The sequence below is a fragment of the Oncorhynchus tshawytscha genome, linkage group LG06 (genome assembly GCF_018296145.1).
Source record: "Oncorhynchus tshawytscha isolate Ot180627B linkage group LG06, Otsh_v2.0, whole genome shotgun sequence".
NCBI classification, from domain to species: Eukaryota; Metazoa; Chordata; class Actinopteri; order Salmoniformes; family Salmonidae; genus Oncorhynchus; species Oncorhynchus tshawytscha.
Genome location: NC_056434.1, coordinates 43451785 through 43472594, shown reverse-complemented (window position 1 = coordinate 43472594; position 20810 = coordinate 43451785). Strand labels below are relative to the sequence as shown.

General features: G+C 43.0%; 1 protein-coding gene across 1 annotated transcript in view; it reads right to left on the bottom strand.

Moving 5' to 3' along the window:
• fgd4a (FYVE, RhoGEF and PH domain containing 4a) overlaps positions 1-19410 on the bottom strand; it is a 107201-nt gene extending 87791 nt beyond the window's left edge. The window contains exon 1 of the mRNA XM_024423896.2: positions 19078-19410. Coding sequence (XP_024279664.1) covers positions 19078-19201 — 124 coding nt within the window. The 5' untranslated portion in view covers positions 19202-19410. The remainder of the gene's footprint in view (positions 1-19077) is intronic.
• Positions 19411-20810: the final 1400 nt, after the last annotated feature.

Here is a 20810-nt window from a genome sequence, read left to right as displayed (position 1 = left end):
GACAAAAACCTATTATATCAAATTGACCATTCACATCCTGGATAAAGGAAAACAACGCTGAGGCTGCACTGCCAACTCCACATTATCTGTAGAAAACAAGTCATTGGCCAGATGAAGTCAGATGAGTGGATATAATGCAAGGACAGAAAATGTATACACACGCACTACTGTAAGTTGCACTGGATAAGAGCGTCTTGTAAATGACTAAAATGTCAAATGTAAATGTTAAGATAATGTCATGGGAAAATAAGGGAAACCATAGGAACGTTTCCTTTTCTACATGTACTATTAGAACAAACAGGGGGAAACAAAATATATTCAATTGTATTTTATCATTTGCTTTATTACAGAGCCATAAAGACTCCCCACAACTGCTTTTTATCAAAGGCATTTCATCTCAGACATTTTTGTGAGCTTTCACTGCCATCTAGTGGAGTTGTTGGGAACTGGAATTGTTAATATTCAAAGGTAAAAGCAAGGCTGTCACATACCTGTATCTACCATAGAAATGCACTGTTACATTCCGAGAGTTAGAATAATCTCAGCACAGGAGGTACATAAAAAAAGAATCCTTAGAGAAAGCCTGCAGGTCCTGATCTTCTTGATCCCTGTTTTTTTTTTTTTAAATCTGGCAGCTGATTTCATAGCTGAGCCACTTACATATCTGTTCAATCTAACCCTGGAATGTAATGAAATTCCAAAGATCTGGAAATCAGCATTTGTCCTACCCCTTTTAAAAGGGGGAGATTCAACTATTTTAAATAATTATAGGCCAATCTCAAAGCTGTCACCCCTGGTGAAAATACTTGAGACCCTTGTGAGTGAACAGCTAAAATATTTTTTACAGTTGAAGTCGGAAGTTTACATACACTTAGGTTGAAGTCATTAAAACTTGTTTTTCAACCACTCCACAAATTTCTTGTTAACAAACTATAATTTTGACAAGTTGGTTAGGACATCTACTTTGTGCATGACACAAGTGATTTTTCCAACAATTGTTTACAGACAGATTATTTCATTTATAATTCACTGTATCACAATTCCAGTAGCTCAGAAGTTTACATGCACTAAGTTGACTGTGCCTTTAAACAGCTTGGAAAATTCCAGAAAAGTATGTCATGGCATTAGAAGCTTCTGATAGGCTAATTGACATCATTTGTGTCAATCGGAGGTGTAACTGTGGATGTATTTCAAGGCCTACCTCCAAACTCAGTGCCTCTTTGCTTGACATCATGGGAAAATCAAAAGAAATCAGCCAAGTCCTCAGAAAATAAATTGTAGACCTCCACAAGTCTGGTTCATCCTTGGGAGCAATTTCCAAACCCCTGAAGGTATCACGTTCATCGGTACAAACAATAGTACGCAAGTATAAACACCATGGGACCACGCAGCCGTCATACTGCTCCGGAAGGAGACGCGTTCTGTCTCCTAGAAATGAATGTACTTTGGTGCGAAAAGTGCAAATCAATCCCAGAACAACAGCAAAGGACCTTGTGAAGATGCTGAAGGAAACAGGTACAAAAGTTTCTATATCCACAGTAAAACAAGTCCTATATCGACATATCCTGAAAGGCCGCTCAGCAAGGAAGAAGCCACTGCTCCAAAACCACCATAAAAAAGCCAGACTACGGTTTGCAACTGCACATGGGGACAAAGATCATTTGGAGAAATGTCCTCTGGTCTGATGAAACAAAAATAGAACTGTTTGGCCATAATGACCATAGGAGGAAAAAGGGGGAGGCTTGCAAGCCGAAGAACACCATCCCAACCGTGAAGCACGGGGGTGGCAGCAACACGTTGTGGGAGTGCTTTGCTGCAGGAGGGACTGGTGCACTTCACAAAATAGATGCTTTGCTGCCGGAGGGACTGGTGCACTTCACAAAATTGATGGCATCATGAGAAGGAAATTGATGTGGATATATTGAAGTAACGTCTCAAGACATCAGTCAGGAAGTTAAAGCTTGGTCGCAAATGGGTCTTCCAAATGGACAATGACCCCAAGCATACTTCCAAAATTGTGGCAAAATGGCTTAAGGACAACAAAGTCAAGGTATTGGAGTGGCCATTACAAAGCCCTGACCTCAATCCTATAGAACATTTGTGGATAGAACTGAAAAAGTGTGTGCGAGCAAGGAGCCTTACAAACCTGACTCAGTTAAACCAGCTCTGTCAGGAGGAATGGGCCAAAATTCACCCAACTTATTGTGGGAAGCTTGTGGAAGGCTACCAGAAACATTTGACCCAAGTTAAACAATTTAAAGGCAATGTTACAAAATACTAATTGAGTGTATGTAAAATTCTGACCCATTGGGAATTTGATGAAAGAAATAAAAGCTGAAATAAATCATTCTCTCTACTATTATTCTGACATTTCACATTCTTAAAATAAAGTGGTGATCCTAACTGACCTAAGACAGGGAATTGTTACTGGGATTAAATGTCAGGAATTGTGAAAAACTGAGTTTAAATGTAGTTGGCTAAGGTGTATGTAAAATTCCGACTTCAACTGTATATACTAACTCTATTTTATCAATGTACATTGATGGTACATTGATACACTGGTGGTATCAATGTACCATCAATGCATCAATGTCGGGCTCCAGGAAGAAGCATAGCACAATTACAGCAGCCATGAAGGTTTTAAATGATATCACTGAAGCCCTTGTCAAAAAACAGCACTGTTTCTCACTTTTTATTGATCTCTCTAAGGCTTTTGATACAGTTGATCATGCTATACTGTGGCAGAGATTGTCGAATGTAGGTCTTTCTTTTTCTTCTTTTTTGTTAACTATCTGTCTGATAGAACTCAGTGCACTCAATTTCATGGGCTCATGTCTGTTAAATTGTCTGTCTGTAATGGTGTGCCCCAGGGCACTGTACTTGGTCCTCTCTTATTCGCTATTTATATAAATTATTTAGGCAAAAATGTGCAGAATACACAGCTTCACTTTTATGCTGATGATACTGTTATTTATTGTTGTGCATCGTCTCTCACAAAAGCTTTCCAGAACTTGTAAACTGCTTTTATACTGTTCAACATACCTTGTGTCAATTAAAGCTTATCCCCAACACTGACAAAACTAAACTAATGCTGTTTTCTAATGAAATAAATAGACCTCTGAACCGTTCACCTATTACTACCTGACAGGGCAATGAGATTGAGACTGTAACCTCATATAAATAACTTGGAATTTGAATTGATGACGGCCTCTCTTTTAAATTGCAAATTCAACAACTTACAAAAACAATTGAAGCTGAAGTTGGGATTTTATTTTAGGAATAAGGCTTTTCTGCTTTTCTTTTGAAGCTAGAAGGAGGCAAGTATCAGCTACATCTATGCCTTTACTAGACTATGGGGATATTTTATATATGAATGCTTCCGCTCAGTGTTTGAGATCAATTGACACCCTTTACCATGGAGCATTGAGATTTATTTTAAACTGCAAAACCCCTACGCACCACTGCACTTTATCAACCAGGGTTGGCTGGCCTTCTCTAGTCCCTCTAGGTTCAGTCACTGGTATACCTTTATTTACAAATCCATTTGGGGTTTACTACCATTTCATTTGGGCATTTTTATTGTTCAGAAATGTGGTGGGTTCTCTCTTCGTTCGCAGGACGAACAGTTCCAAATGTCCGAATTGAATTTGGTAAAAGGGCTTTTATGTACTCTGTGCCATCGGCTTGGAATGCCTTACAAAATACTTTTAAACTGGAAGAACTTGTCCCGATTGGTGTTTTTAAATCACTGATGAAGGATTTTGATTTTGATTCCCTGACCTGTCAATGTTTTTAAGTAGCTGTTTTATGATTTTCTTATACTCTTGTGAATTCTATGGTTTTTACTAGATTACTTGTAGTTTTTCATGTTGTCTATCTATAATTGTGAAATGACTTGGTGCTGCCTGTCTTGGCTAGGACGCTCTTGAAAAAGAGATTTGAAATCTCATTGAGCCCTTCCTGGCTAATAAAGGTTAAATAAATGCAAAAATAATTACATATATAATTTTATACTAATACAATTGTCCAGATAAAAAGATTTTGTTTAACAAGTCATTTAAAACAATCTAAAGAAAGATAGGGGTAACAATTATTTGCACCCTTGTTTTCAATACTCCGGCACCCTACCCTTGTGAAGATAACAGCAATGAACCAATTTATAAAATGTTTTATGGGATTGGAGAACACATTGGGAGGATCTTAGACCCTTCCTCCAAATAGAATCTTTCCAGATCCTAGATATACTTCATCTTCGCCAGCGGCCGCCCACCCATTAGGGCGTTAGGGGCAGCGATCACGTGTGATTGGTAAAAAAACACATGTGATTGGTAACAATAATATCATTCATGGATTATGTTTGAAATGCTCATAAAGTGTTGTAAATGTGAATATTTTACTGTTTCAAAAATATATAGATCAAAACAAGTTGTTTTTCATCATATGATGCATTTTGCATCATCATGATGATGTGGCAAGTGACACTTTGCTTACTGAAAGTCCAATATCTTGAAAACTTGACTGCTGACACTCAAAATATGTTGGGACTGTATCAACAGTGGACTAATGAAAAAAATGTCAAAAGATAGTTTTGAGTCGTGTTTTCCTTTAACAAGGGCCCAGGAGCAGTGGAAGCAAATAGCCCCAATAGCCACATTTGACCTTTGGGTGAATATTTTGAACAAGCTTGCAAGGCCTGACGAAGAAAAGAAGATCAATGTAGTCTCGCTTTGACTCTAAGCTCATGATGTGGGCTATCAGGTGTTTATGTACAGTCATATGCTCATACAAAAGCAGGAGTGCAGAGAGATAACACCAAAACAGAAAGCACAGAGATCACAGAGAGATAACACCAAAACAGAAAGCACAGAGATCACAGAGTGTACATTCGTTTTTTTATGTATTTTTATTTAACCTTTATTTAACCAGGAAAAGCCAATTGAGACCGAGTCTCTTTTTCAAGGGAGACCTGGCCAAGAAGGCAGCAACAATCAATATATGACATAATTAAAACATACAATACAATACAACAACATGATCCAGCCTAAAAAAAGCATTTACACTCCGTAACAGAGTCTCCCATCAATATATTAAATTCATTCAGTGGCACTAACAGAAGGCAGTCTTGCCTAATACTGTGAATGTCCTGGGGACTTTAAGTAGCAACCACCTAGCAGACCGGGTATGGTAACTGCTGGTGGTGAAGGAGACCAGACTACAGAGGTAAAGAGCGAGTTAACCAAAAAGGGCTTTGTAAATTAACACATACAAAAGTATCTTTCTGCGCATATAAAGTGAGGTCCAACCCACCATTTGGTACAATGTGCAATGGTGGGTGAGTGACTTGGCATTTGTAATAAAGTGCAATGATGCATGATAAACAGAGTCCAGTCTCTGTAAGACGGAGGAGGTTGCATGCATATAAGACATGTCACCATAATCATTAACAGAGAGAAAAGTGTCCTGAACAAGCTTCTTTCTAGCCATAAGCGGGAAGCAAGCCTTATTACGAAAATAAAAACCCAATTTCAATTTAAGCTTTGTCACAAGATTATCCACATGAACTTTAAAGGACAACTTGTCATCCAGCCAAATACCTAGGTATTTATAGGATGACACTTTCAATGGATAAGCCACCAGTGACAGTGTATTAGTATAGACCCCTTTCTGTTTTTGCAAACATTGCCACTTGAGGGCGATGTACACAATTTGGTTGCAGAACACAAGAGTTCTCATAGACCACCAGCAAAAATGTTTTTCACATTGCTTATGAATGCATTTCACACTACTTTTGGATTATGAGTGGATTTTAAGGCTCGTAGGAACGTCCTGCTTAATATAATGCTTGTGTCATCGTCGCAAATCAACTGCATTATTCTTTTAAAAAACACTTCAACTTCAACCAGTAAAATGTACCTTTGGCTAGCTTTGCTCCCAGTCTCTTTCAATGAGCTGTATCCAAAACAGGTATTTTACAAATATCATAACCAAATCTAATCTTAGCGAATGTTCAAGCAACATTGCAAGCGTATTGTATGGGACCGTTTAAATGTTCCGTTAGAGGCCATGAAATTCAGTACTTATCTCTAAAACAAAAGCAATTTAGGTCAAAATGGAAGGACTAACAGTACAGATAGATAGCAATAAAAACTGTACCATAGAGGCTCAGAATAAGTTAGAGGGAAAACTAAAAGAAATGGAGGAACTTATTCAAGAAAGATCAAGTGTAATATATTATTTCATAAATTCAACATAGAAACCAAAAAGTATTTATGAAAGTCAACCATGATTCACCAAACAATATTTTGAAAGAGGACGTAAAGTACTTTAAGCATATGTTTTCGTTTCAGTCTCCTCCATCTCCACTTACCGAAGTTAGTTGTGTGGATTTTTTTTCTATCAATAATGTAAAATAAACAGCAGTACAGAAAGGCTCATGTGAAGGCCAAATTACAGAGGATGAACTTACTGATGCAATTAAAGCCTTTATGTTCGGGAAGATTTCCGGGGCTGGATGACATACCAGTGGAGGTATACCAAACCTTTTTTGATATAATTCAGAAGACCGTTATAAGCATGTTTTAACCACTCCTATATAAATGGTAGATTTTAAGACACTCAACAAGAAGGTCTGATTTCATCATTTCAGATACAGGATCCAAGTGGTAAATACAAAGATCCATTCGGACTACAAGAAGAAATCCAGCCCAGTCACGGACCAGGATGTCTTGCTCCCAGACAGACTAAATAACTTTTTTGCCCGCTTTGAGGACAATACAGTGCCACTGACACGGCCTGCAACGAAAACATGCGGACTCTCCTTCACTGCAGCCGAGGTGAGTAAGACATTTAAACGTGTTAACCCTCGCAAGGCTGCAGGCCCAGACGGCATCCCCAGCCGCGCCCTCAGAGCATGCGCAGACCAGCTGGCCGGTGTGTTTACGGACATATTCAATCAATCCCTATACCAGTCTGCTGTTCCCACATGCTTCAAGAGGGCCACCATTGTTCCTGTTCCCAAGAAAGCTAAGGTAACTGAGCTAAACGACTACCGCCCCGTAGCACTCACTTCCGTCATCATGAAGTGCTTTGAGAGACTAGTCAAGGACCATATCACCTCCACCCTACCTGACACCCTTAGACCCACTCCAATTTGCTTACCGCCCAAATAGGTCCACAGACGATGCAATCTCAACCACACTGCACACTGCCCTAACCCATCTGGACAAGAGGAATACCTATGTGAGAATGCTGTTCATCGACTACAGCTCGGCATTCAACACCATAGTACCCTCCAAGCTCGTCATCAAGCTCGAGACCCTGGGTCTCGACCCCGCCCTGTGCAACTGGGTACTGGACTTCCTGACGGGCCGCCCCCAGGTGGTGAGGGTAGGCAACAACATCTCCACCCCGCTGATCCTCAACACTGGGGCCCCACAAGGGTGCGTTCTGAGCCCTCTCCTGTACTCCCTGTTCACCCACGACTGGGTTGGCCACGCACGCCTCCAACTCAATCATCAAGTTTGCGGACGACACAACAGTAGTAGGCTTGATTACCAACAACGACGAGACGGCCTACAGGGAGGAGGTGAGGGCCCTCGGAGTGTGGTGTCAGGAAAATAACCTCACACTCAACGTCAACAAAACTAAGGAGATGATTGTGGACTTCAGGAAACAGCAGAGGGAACACCCCCTATCCACATCGATGGAACAGTAGTGGAGAGGGTAGCAAGTTTTAAGTTCCTCGGCATACACATCACAGACAAACTGAATTGGTCCACTCACACAGACAGCATCGTGAAGAAGGCGCAGCAGCGCCTCTTCAACCTCAGGAGGCTGAAGAAATTCGGCTTGTCACCAAAAGCACTCACAAACTTCTACAGATGCACAATCGAGAGCATCCTGGCGGGCTGTATCACCGCCTGGTACGGCAACTGCTCCGCCCACAACCGTAAGGCTCTCCAGAGGGTAGTGAGGTCTGCACAACGCATCACCGGGGGCAAACTACCTGCCCTCCAGGACACCTACACCACCCGATGTTACAGGAAGGCCATAAAGATCATCAAGGACATCAACCACCCGAGCCACTGCCTGTTCACCCCACTATCATCCAGAAGGCGAGGTCAGTACAGGTGCATCAAAGCTGGGACCGAGAGACTGAAAAACAGCTTCTATCTCAAGGCCATCAGACTGTTAAACAGCCACCACTAACATTGAGTGGCTGCTGCCAACACACTGACACTGACACTGACTCAACTCCAGCCACTTTAATAATGGGAATTGATGGGAAATGATGTAAATATATCACTAGCCACTTTAAACAATGCTACCTAATATAATGTTACTTACCCTACATTATTCATCTCATATGCATACGTATATACTGTACTCTATATCATCGACTGCATCCTTATGTAATACATGTATCACTAGCCACTTTAACTATGCCACTTTGTTTACATACTCATCTCATATGTATATACTGTACTCGATACCATCTACTGTATCTTGCCTATGCTGCTCTGTACCATCACTCATTCATATATCCTTATGTACATATTCTTTATCCCCTTACACTGTGTATAAGACAGTAGTTTTGGAATTGTTAGTTAGATTACTTGTTGGTTATTACTGCATTGTCGGAACTAGAAGCACAAGCATTTCGCTACACTCGCATTAACATCTGCTAACCATGTGTATGTGACAAATAAAATATGATTTGATTTGATTTTGATTTGACATATGAAAAATCTGGGAAACCAGGCCTGGTATTCGTAGCTAACTTTGAAAAGGCCTTTGATAAAGCACGACTGAAGTTTACAGTATATAAATGCCTGGAATATTTACATTTTGGAGATTCAAAATTCAAAATACAGAAATAGTCATAATAAACATTCATAAAAATACAAGTGTTATAAGGCTTAAAGATGAACTTCTTGTTAATCCAGCCGCTTTGTCAGATTTCAAAAAGGCTCTATGACGAAAGTATACCATGCAATTATCTGAGGACAGTGCCCCGCTTACAAAAGCATACAAACATTTTACAACCAAGTAAAGAAATGACAAAAGTCAGAAATAGCAATAAAATTAATCACTTACCTTTGAAGATCTTCATATAGTTGCAGTCACAAGAGTCCCAGCCATAATAAATGTTTGTTTTGTTCGATAAAGCCCCTCCAAAAACTCAGTTTTGTTGGCGCGTTTCGTTCAGTAATCCACTGGCTCAAAGATGGTCAAAACATGCAGACGAATACATCCTAATAGTACTAGTAAAGTTCGTCGAAATATGTCAAACAATGTTTATAGTTAATCCTCAGGTTGTCAATTGTCTAAATAATCGACAATATTTCAACCAGACAATATCGTATTCAATAGAAAGGAAAAACAACAAAGGGCGCGCACTCTGTCACGTGCGCAAACCAGCACTGCATGATTCTATAGTCCACTGCCAGAAAGGTCTCATTTTTCTTAATTTTTCAGAAAACAAGCCTGAAACAATGTCTAAAGACTATTGACATCTAGTGGAAGCCATAGGGACTGCAATCTGGGTCCGAACCCATTAGATACTCTATAGGAAGTCAATTGAAAACTACCCACATTGAAAAAATCTCACTTCCTGGATGGATTTTCCTCAGGTTTTCACCTGCCATATCGGTTCTGTTATACTCACAGACATTATTATAACAGTTTTGGAAACGTTAGAGTGTTTTCTATCCAAATCTACCAATTATATGGATAATCTAGCTTCTGGGCCTGGGTAACAGGCAGTTTACTTTAGGCATGCTTGTCATCCAGACGTCAAAATACTGCCCCCAAGCCATAAGAAGTTAAATATGAATTTGGGGGGGCATAAATGATTCAATATGAAAGAATTAAAGCTGGTTGAGAGAATGCCAAGAGTGTGCAAAGCTGTCATCAAAGCAAAGCGTTGCTACTTTGAATAATCTCAAATATAAACTATATTTTGATTTATTTAACACTTTTTTGGTTACTACATGATTCCATATGTGTTATTTCATAATGTTGATGTCTTCAGTATTATTCTACAATGTAAAAAGTTGAAAAAATTAAGAAAAACCCTTGAATGAGTAGGTGTGTCCAAACTTTTGACTGGTACTGTATATATTTACTGTCACACCCTGGTCTTAGTATTTTGTGTTTTCTATATTTATTTGGTCAGGCCAGGGTGTGACATGGGTTTATTTTGTGTTGTGTTTATGTATGGGGGTTTTTCGTAGGTTTTGGGATTGTGGCTTAGTGGGGTGTTCTAGCAAAGTCTATGGTTGCCTAAGGCGGTTCTCAATCAGAGGCAGGTGATTCTCGTTGTCTCTGATTGGGAACCATATTTAGGCAGCCATATTCTTTGAGTGTTTCGTGGGTGATTGTTCCTGTCTTTGTGTTAGTTGTCACCAGATAGGCTGTATAGGTTTTCACGTTCCGTTTGTTGTTTTTGTATTGTCATGTTTTTTCGTCTATTAAACATGTATCGTATTAACCACGCTGCATTTTGGTCCGACTCTCTTTCGACGGAAGAAAACCGTAACAGAATCACCCACCACACCAGGACCAAGCAGCTTGGTGACAGGCAGAGGCAGCAGGAGAAACACAGTTTGGAATATACGACTTGGGAGGAAATAGACAGGTGGGCGGTCGACCCAGAGAGAGTGCCGGAGCCCGCCTGGGATTCGCTGGAGCAGTGCGAAGAAGGTTATCGGAGAATGGCGTTGGCGAAGCAAGCATGGCGGCGCGGACAGAAGACCGAGAGTCAGCCCCAAAAATATCTTGTGGGGGGGGGGGCTCAGGGAGAGTGTGGCAGAGTCAGGGTTCAGACCTGAGCCAACTCCCCCTGTTTATCGTGAGGAGCAGCGATCACAGGACTTCTGGACGTGGGAGGAGATATTGGACGGAAAAGGACCCTGGGCACAGCCTGGAGAATATCGACGCCCCAAAGAAGAACTGGAGGCGGCGAAAGCGGAGAGGCGCTGGTATGAAGAGGCAGCACGGCGACGCGGATGGAAGCCCGAGAGTCAGCCCCAAAAATGTATTGAGGGGGGGCTCAGGGAGAGTGTGGCAGAGTCAGGGTTCAGACCTGAGCCAACTCCCCCTGTTTATCGTGAGGAGCCAAGGAGGAGACCAGAACCAGAGCCGGTGTTGGAGGTGAGTGAAGCAGAGACTGTGAAGGAGTTAATGGGGAAAGTGGAGGAGAGAGTTATGAGGGAGTTGCTAGGTTGGTGCTTTAGGTACGATATTCGCCCGACGGAGCGTGTCGGGGATTTGATGGCACCTGGGTCAGCGCTCCATACTCGTCCTGAGGTGCGTGTTAGTCAGCTGGTGAAGATTGTGCCAGCCTCACGCACTAGGCCTCCTGTGTACCTACCTAGCCTTACACGTCCTGTGCCAGCCCTGCTCTCAGGCTCTCCAGTACACCTTCACGGTCCGGTCCATCCTGTGCCACCTTCACACACCAGTCCTCCGGTGGCAGCTCCCCGCACCAGGCTTCCTGTGCGTGTCCTCGGCCCAGTACCACCAGTGCCAGCACCACGCACCAGGCCTTCAGTGCGCCTCGCCTGTTCAGCGCTGCCAGAGCCTTTCTCCTCTCCAGCGCTGTCGGAGTCTCCCGCTTGTTTAGCGCTGTCGGAGTCTCCCGCCTGTTTAGCGCTGCCAGAGCCTTCCTCCTCTCCAGCGCTGTCGGAGTCTCCCGCCTGTCTAGCACTATCAGAGCCTTCCTCCTCTCCAGCGCTGCCGGAGTCTCCCGCCTGTTTAGCGCTGCCAGAGCCTTCCTCCTCTCCAGCGCTGCCGGAGTCTCCTGCCTGTTCAGCGCAGCCAGAGCTACCAGTCTGCATGGAGCAGCCAGAGCTGCCAGTCTACATGGAGCAGCCAGATCTGTCAGTCTGCATGGAGCAGCCAGAGCTGTCAGTCTGCATGGAGCTGCCAGTCTGTAAGGAGCTGCCAGTCTGTAAGGAGCTGCCAGTCTGCAAGGAGCTGCCAGTCTGCACGGAGCCGCCAGAGCTTCCAGTCTGTAAGAAGCCGCCAGAGCTGTCAGTCAGCGTGGAGCAGCCAGAGCCGCCAGTCAGCATGGAGCAGCCAGATCCGCCAGTCTGCCAGGATCCGCCAGTCAGCCAGACTCTTCCAGATCTGCCAGTCAGCCAGACTCTTCCAGATCTGCCAGTCAGCCAGACTCTTCCAGATCCGCCAGTCAGCCAGACTTCCAGATACGTCAGTCTTCCAGGATCCGCCAGTCAGCCAGACTCTTCCAGATCTGCCAGTCAGCCAGACTCTTCCAGATCTGCCAGTCAGCCAGACTCTTCCAGATCCGCCAGTCAGCCAGACTCTTCCAGATCTGCCAGTCAGCCAGACTCTTCCAGATCTGCCAGTCAACCAGACTCTTCCAGATCTGCCAGTCAACCAGACTCTTCCAGATCCGCCAGTCGACCAGACTCTTCCAGATCCGCCAGCCAGCCAGGATCTGCCGGATCCAACTACCTACCTGAGCTTCCTCTCAGTGCTGAGCTTCCTCTCAGTGCTGAGCTTCCTCTCAGTGCTGGGCTTCCCCTCAGTGCTGAGCTTCCCCTCAGTGCTAAGCTTCCCCTCAGTCCCGAGCTACCCCTCAGTCCCGAGCTACCCCTCAGTCCCGAGCTACCCCTCAGTCCCGAGCTACCCCTCAGTCCCGAGCTTCCCCTCAGTCCCGAGCTTCTACCTCAGTCCCGTGCTGCCCCTCAGTCCAATGGGGTCCTTGGTGAGGGTTATTAGGCCAAGGTCGGCGGCGAGGGTCGCCAATCAAAGGACGCGTTACAGGGGGACTAAGACTTGGTTGGAGTGGGGTCCACGTCCAGAGCCGGAGCCGCCACCGTGGACAGACGCCCACCCGGACCCTCCCCTATGGGTTTAGGTGTGCGGCCGGGAGTCCGCACCTTGGGGGGGTTCTGTCACGCCCTGGTCTTAGTATTTTGTGTTTTCTACATTTATTTGGTCAGGCCAGGGTGTGACATGGGTTTATTTTGTGTTGTGTTTATGTATGGGGGTTTTTCGTAGGTTTTGTGATTGTGGCTTAGTGGGGTGTTCTAGCAAAGTCTATGGTTGCCTGAGGCGGTTCTCAATCAGAGGCAGGTGATTCTCGTTGTCTCTGATTGGAAACCATATTTAGGCAGCCATATTCTTTGAGTGTTTCGTGGGTGATTGTTCCTGTCTTTGTGTTAGTTGTCACCAGATAGGCTGTATAGGTTTTCACATTCCGTTTGTTGTTTTTGTATTGTCGTGTTTTTTCGTCTATTAAACATGTATCGTATTAACCACGCTGCATTTTGGTCCGACTCTCTTTCGACGGAAGAAAACCATAACATTTACAGAAATTATTTTGGGGGGATTTGAAATTATGCAGACAATTACATTGATTGAAGCTACAATCTATCTGCAATATTAAAGCTGATCTAACCCCTAAAAATAATAATAAAATAAAACAAATTAAACCACAATTTAATACAACATTGAAAGCATATGATAATATCTTGTTATGTAATAACTATATAAATCATGGCGATGGGGGTCTTTCTGCACCCAAAAATGATGTCAGTGAGTCGTGTACTGAAGAGGGGACAAATTATGTAGCCTGTTCAGTTGGGCCTCTGTGGGAAACTTAGAGACGGGTTCCTCATTCTGAAACAAAACACCATTCATACATTAGTCCATTATGAGAGAGATGCAGCTGCAGGAATGCTGTCACTGTAATTCATGGCTTACAATTCACGAGGTGGTAATAACCCATGTTTATTACATGCAAATTGAACAGACTAATAAAGCTCTCAATAGTTAAAATGAACTGCGTGAGTTGCGCAACACAAGGGGTTGAGAGTGAATTAAAGCCAGTTAGTCAGTGAGAGACAGAGGACTCAGCTCAGTACAACCACCACAATAACAACACAACACAGAGCCACTGATTCATCTTGCCCCGCTATGCTATCCCAGGGTGCCCCGCTCCTTCCCAGGGCAGAGAGAACATAAACAGATCCTTTGTTATGGCCTCAGAGGAAGGCTCATACTAACACCAGGCCACCAGGCAAAACTTTCAGACCCGGCCTACTTGGTGTGGTTGAAGATGTTTTCCCCCAGAAAAAAATGCCTCAAATGCCAACACACAAGAGTTGAACTTACAAGTGAGTTAAACTGACATATTATAGTGTGAAAGCTGGGGATATCTTAATGGAATACCAACAAAAGCAGACTTTGGACCGAATGCGGAGCAGTGGAGAGTGTGTTTACAGAGACCATGTTAAGGAAATGCACCTATCAGAGTGGTTAAAGGTGATTTCAACCCCAGAGGGCTACAGCATCATATGGTGCAGACTAGGGTTGGTCGGTATATCGTATATACTGTATCCAGCGGTATTTTGAACCGTCAAAAAAAAACAACATTTAAATATTTGTACTGTTTAAATAAATACCTGCAGTCATCTTTTGCACTAGATAAAGCAGATCGCAGGGTAGCCTAGTGGTTAGAGTGTTGGACTAGTAACCAAAAGGTTGCAAGTTTGAATCCCTGAGCTGACAAGGTACAAATCTGTCGTTCTGCCCCTGAACAGGCAGTTAACACACTGTTAACACACCTAGGCCATCATTGCAAATAAGAATTTGTTCTTAACTGACTTGCCTAGTAAAATAAAAAATTCATCATTTTGCCTTTTAGATTATTTTTCATTGTGAAGCTTACCGGTACTAGTTTCCCAGTTACGTTTGCCAAATAAATTCTGTGCTAAATAAATTCTCTCCAGCTGGGCAGCTGTCATTAGGCCCAACACTCTTGAAGTAGCTTGAATGAATAGGTTCACTGCAGTAAACGCGTGTCTCGGTCTTGGCCACTTACCTCCGCCTTGGCAAAAACTGTGTGTACAGTTTTCGAACCACACCGCAATTCTGAGTGTACAGTACACTGCCCGTTTTCAAGTCAATTGGCTCATTTTCATGCCTCTGACATGCGCTAATGATAAATAATGGTGTAACTGTCTATAGTTTTCTCTGCAATTAGTGTTAATTATTGTGATTGGCTCACATTTGAATAGTACGGTGTACCCCCACTCTTTTATTTTCCTGGGACGCTGTACCGGACCACACCGGCTTACTTTCACCCCTGGAATCAGCTGTGTTAGTTGTGTCAGCTGTGTTATCAAACAAGTGGACTGTCTGGGGGTACTCAAGGAGAGTTTTGGGAAACACTGGTCTGTACAGTCTGACGATAACATTTAATGACGTTCCAGAACCTTCTTCTACAAGGAGGACAAAATCATTCAAATGCAGCAAAAAGAAACCTTCCATTCCGCCCTAGTGAGTCGTGGTCTCTTGTGGAGCTAACGAGCACCCAGCAAATTTACGACTGAAAAGGGCAACAGTTAAAGAGGCTCCACTACTCCTTCGCCTAACAAAAATCTTCTCTTGCTCAGTATGAGAAGCTCAACCTACGCATCTGCAGCCAGATATTCAGGCAATAATCAAAATGCTCAATTGCTGAGCAACAATGTATCATGTCAAGTGGAAGGAATATCTAGTTAAGGATGTGTAATTATGAAGTATAGTCAATTCAAATGCTCTCCTCTTAGACAAACAGCTGTGGTTCAGCTCAAGCTCAGGTTTATTTCTAGAAAAGTTGCATGACAGATTTTACAGGGATAAAATAGTGTAAAATGTCAGTCTTATCAGAAATAAGGTTACAATACATGTCCAAAGGTATGTGGACACCTGCTCGTCGAACATCTCATTCCAAAGTCATGGTAATTAATATGGAGTTGGTCCCTCCTTTGCTGCTACAACAGCCTCCACTCATCTGGGAAAGCGTTCCACTAGATGTTGGAACATTGCTGCGGGGACTTCCATTCCATTCAGCCACAAGAGCATTAGTGAGCTGATGTTGGGCGATTAGGCTTGGCTCGCAGTCAGCATTTTAATTCATCCCAAAGGTGTATGATGGAGTTGAGGTCAGGGCTCTGTGCAGGCCAGTCAAGTTCTTTCACACCGATCTCGAGAATCTATTTCTGTATGGATCTCACTTTGTGCATGGGGGGCATTGTCATGCTGAAACAGGAAAGGGCCTTCCCCAAACTGTTGCCACAAAATTAGAAGCACAGAATCGTCTAAAATGTCATTGTATGCTGTAGCGTTAAGATTTCCCTTCACTGGAACTAAGGAGCCCAAACCATGAAAAACAGCCCCAGACCATTATTCCTCCACCAAACTTTACAATTGGCACTATGCATTCGGGCAGGTAGTGTTCTCCTGGCATCCGCCAAACCCAGATTCATCCGTCGGACTGCCAGATTGTGAAGCGTGATTCATCCCTCCAGAGAACACGTTTCCACTGCTCCGGAGTCCAATGGCGGCTAACTTTATACCACTCCAGCCAACACTTGACATTGTGCATGGTGATCTTAGGCTTGTGTGCGGCTGCTCGTCCATGGAAACCCATTTCATGAAGCTCCCAACGTTATTGTGCTGACGTTGCTTCCTGAGGCAGTTTGGAACTCAGTAGTGAGTGTTGCAACCTATGTATAGCCTATGGAGATTGCATGTCTGTGTGCTCGGTTTTATACACCTGTCAGCAACAGGTGTGGCTGAAATAGCCAAATCCACTAATTTGAAGGAGTGTCCACATACTTTTGTATATATATATATATATATATTTATATATATATATAGTGTATTTGTACTGTACTGGGTTAACATGATGAGATAAGCCTAATGTTTGGGCAGTCGTTCCATTTGAGAATAGAGGGGGAAATCACTGATGTACAGATATCTAAATAGGTAAGGTGATATACAGTAGGTTAAATATACAGTAATATACAATACCGATATAGATGCCAGGTAAAATGAAAAGAAAATGTGACTCTCTCAGATGTATAGTCAAGGTTTCATCCTGTTGGTCTGCATTTGGTCCAAGATAGTCACATGAGTATACCTATATCTCAGCCTCCAGTATTTATGCTGCAGTAGTTAATGTGTCGGGGGGCTAGGGTCAGTTTGTTATATCTGGAGTACCTCTCCTGTCCTATTCGGTGTCCTGTGTGAATCTAAGTGTGCGTTCTCTAATTCTCTCTTTCTCTCTCTCTCTCTCTCTCTCTCGGAGGACCTGAGCCCTAGGACCATGCCCCAGGACTACCTGACATGATGACTCCTTGCTGTCCCCAGTCCACCTGGCCGTGCTGCTGCTCCAGTTTCAACTGTTCTGCCTTATTATTATACGACCATGCTGGTCATTTATGAACATTTGAACATCTTGGCCATGTTCTGTTATAATCTCCACCCGGCACAGCCAGAAGAGGACTGGCCACCCCACATAGCCTGGTTCCTCTCTAGGTTTCTTCCTAGGTTTTGGCCTTTCTAGGGAGTTTTTCCTAGCCACCGTGCTTCTACACCTGCATTGCTTGCTGTTTGGGGTTTTAGGCTGGGTTTCTGTACAGCACTTTGAGATATCAGCTGATGTACGAAGGGCTATATAAATAAATTTGATTTGATTTGACCTATAGAGCAGCAGGTGACGGTGGGCCAGAGGAGAAGCCACTTGAGGATGACTCATGAACCCTACAGTATTACCTCACCTCTTATAGAGTCTGCTGGCTCACCCCACTTGGTTTAATAAAGTGACATCTGATTTGACTATTTCTGTTAGTACAGACACCGTCTTAAACGGTCACCTCACCACTCTATCCTGGAGGTGACATTGCCCAAAGGCAACGTTTTCCTTAATCCGCTGGTGGGAAGGTTACAGTTGCCTCTGCTTTTAATAAAATATTTGCTGTGCTCCATGTCGTTTGCAAAACCACAGTTAATCTCCCCAGGTTGGAAGAGATAAGACTGGGCCATGTCAGTGTTCCACCTCTCTCTCCCTGTAGCATGCCCAGGCACAACACTGTATTGTGTGTTTACAACATGGTTCCTCACAGTCAGTCACTGGGGGATTCCTTTCTATTCCCTCAGTTCAAGGCAAAGCCCAGAACCCCTCAGTCACAGCTGTAAGACCCCAGCTCCACCTGCCCTGACCAGGACTCCTGGCAACCGAAATAAGGCACATTAGTCAACAGTTGAAAAGGAGGAGGAGGGGGAGAGATCAAGAAGAAAGAATTGGAAGAGGGGACAGGGTATTATATAGGCAACCAACTTTTGTATATGTGCTATGAATTGACATATCTCGTGAAAAGTGGGCATTTTGTTCTGTATTGAAGTAGAAAAATATTCTGTCCCTTGAGGCATTGAGGTAATTACACAACAGGTTAGGGCTTGTCTGCAACCTTCCACTTCCTACCTGACTGTTCGGCAGTCTAGTGCAATGCAATCTTCACTATGTAAACACATACTACAGGTGTTGGCCATTACATACTTTCACAATGGCTCAATAGATCATGTTCACCCAATGACAAAAAAAGGTATGTGAAGCAGTAAGGGACAGATCAAAATGTAATGGGGGGGGGGTTCGGGCTGGTCCAACTCAAGGTGTCATAACAAAAAATGTGACCCCCAAACTATTTTCACATGTCCCTCCCCTTCATATCATAGGCCAGCAGCAACTAAAGCTTAATAATAGCCATACCAAACCTTTATAAACGTTTCTAAACTTTATTAGGGTAATATCAAAAGTAATTCAAGCCATTGTTTATAGGGAAAACTAGCAGGGAAAAACGCAGTACCCTCCCCTATGCCCCTCAAAAAAAAAAAACTCCCCACCGAGAGAAAAAAAAGCAAAAAGAATGACAACCCTCCCCTATTTTGAAGTAAAATTTCGATCTGTCCCTAAATACAACTAACAAGATATGATTGTTACAGTAGTCTGGACTGTGAAGCCAGGCAACACAATCTATTTTAGTTGCTATGTGCACATGCACAACAGTAAAAAGTGATCACCATGGAAAAGCCATTATAGGAGACCTCACCACAGTATCAGGACAATATTATAGTGTTATATACACATTATTACATGTTACACAAAATATTACAATCCACACTGTCTGCACCCAAACCTAAGGACCTGAGTTTTTGTCCCCTTGCGTGACACAGCCTTTACACCACCTACGCACTGCCACCGGTTCGGTAGTCACTCACCTGAAATCACTGGGCTCCATTTCTTGGGCTCCATGTCCGACTTGTCAAAAGTTCGGGACTTCCTCCGGAACGCGACCCGTCTGAAGTCGTCCATACCCTTATCCTCCGATGACCTTTCCAACATCGAAAAGATTCACAGAGCGAGCAGCTCTATCGGTAACATTAATCACGCATTCAAATGTGCAACTGACAGTCAACATATTACAGAAAAATTCCATTCAATGTCAAATAATTCCTAAATCCTATTTATCATTCACCGCTAAATGAAAGAAAAAAACGTATTGAAAAATCACGTGGCAGGTTTATTTTCCCGGATATGTGCAACAATAAAGTTATTGAGCGATGCGTGCGCTCTGCTCTGCCTTTCTGGGTCAGCATCATCATCCGGTCAGTTTATCTCTTATCTCTCTCTGTACAATCACCTTGGAGTTGGAGTAGATTGTTTCAAACCCCGCCCTGTTTCACTGTTGCTCTCATTGGAGGAACCATCTCTCCCCAATACCCTTTAGAAAGGGAACCAGAATAATTTCACTTAAAAGGGATCAATATTGCAATATGAAGATATTGCAGCTTCGGGCGGGTATTTAAAAATTAGAGCACAGAACCTGGAAGGTGTTTTGCATACAATCTACTGTACAATGAAGACGGGCAGGGTTGTGCTACTGATTGTAGCCTAATAAACAGCCATAATGATAGGGTGACATTTTCAAAGACATGCAAACTGTTATGAGAAGGATGACATAAGGTTATCATTATCATAATTGAGAAGAAAAAAGACTCAGCGAAGCACAAACGTCCTATATCAGTCCAAGACAGTTGTTTTATTTCCTATTGAAACAGATGTTACACTGTTTTAAGCGCAGTAAGAAATATTAACAAGACAACCCAATACAGTATATTGCTGTCTTTCTGTCCCTTTTTCTTAACTGATTAGGGTTTCTAAACCTCAGTTAAGATTCCAGGGGACTCCATCAGGGGCATAGGAGCGACTGACCTTGGGGGGGCACATTTTGCTATAGGGGCACATTTTGCTATAGGGGCATGCCCTCGAAAAACAAAAGGTTTAAATTCCTCACTTCTAGCAACTTTTGAGAAATCTTAACTTAGAAATGGGCAAATTTACAAGGCCAGGGGGGGGGTCTTGCAGAGGGCACTTACTCTGGTACAGTCCAACCAGGCATAGGGCCATAGCCATTCATACTGTACTGAATACCAGTGTGACTGTTAAATTAAACAACCATTGTGTACTCTTTCTCGGCTACTGTATGATCCATTTCCTAGTATTTTTTCTCACTTCCTCTATGTCGGGTTGATACTACTGCTGCTCTACATACTGTATGGTTTGAAACTTAATGTAATATATTCAACTTATAATGCAGTTATTATACTGTAATAATAACCAGCATAATACAACAACAAAAAAAGGTAGGCGTGAAAGGTCAAACTGAAATGAATCAATCTCCACTAGACGCAATTATCAAAAATAAAACATCATCACGACTGCCTCTCACCTGCATGAAGTTAACACATGCAATACACCCTCTAGACTTAAGATGCTATCATTTCATCAATCATATAAGATCATTGAGATTCATTCACACTATGACAGATCATCAATCTAGGAGCTCTACTGGCTTGGAGAGGCACTTCACACCATCTTACCTGTTGGTTAGTTGCCTCTCGTTCCCTTTCCCTCTCTGCCTGTCTGTCTGTTCATGGCTGTCACGCTCCTA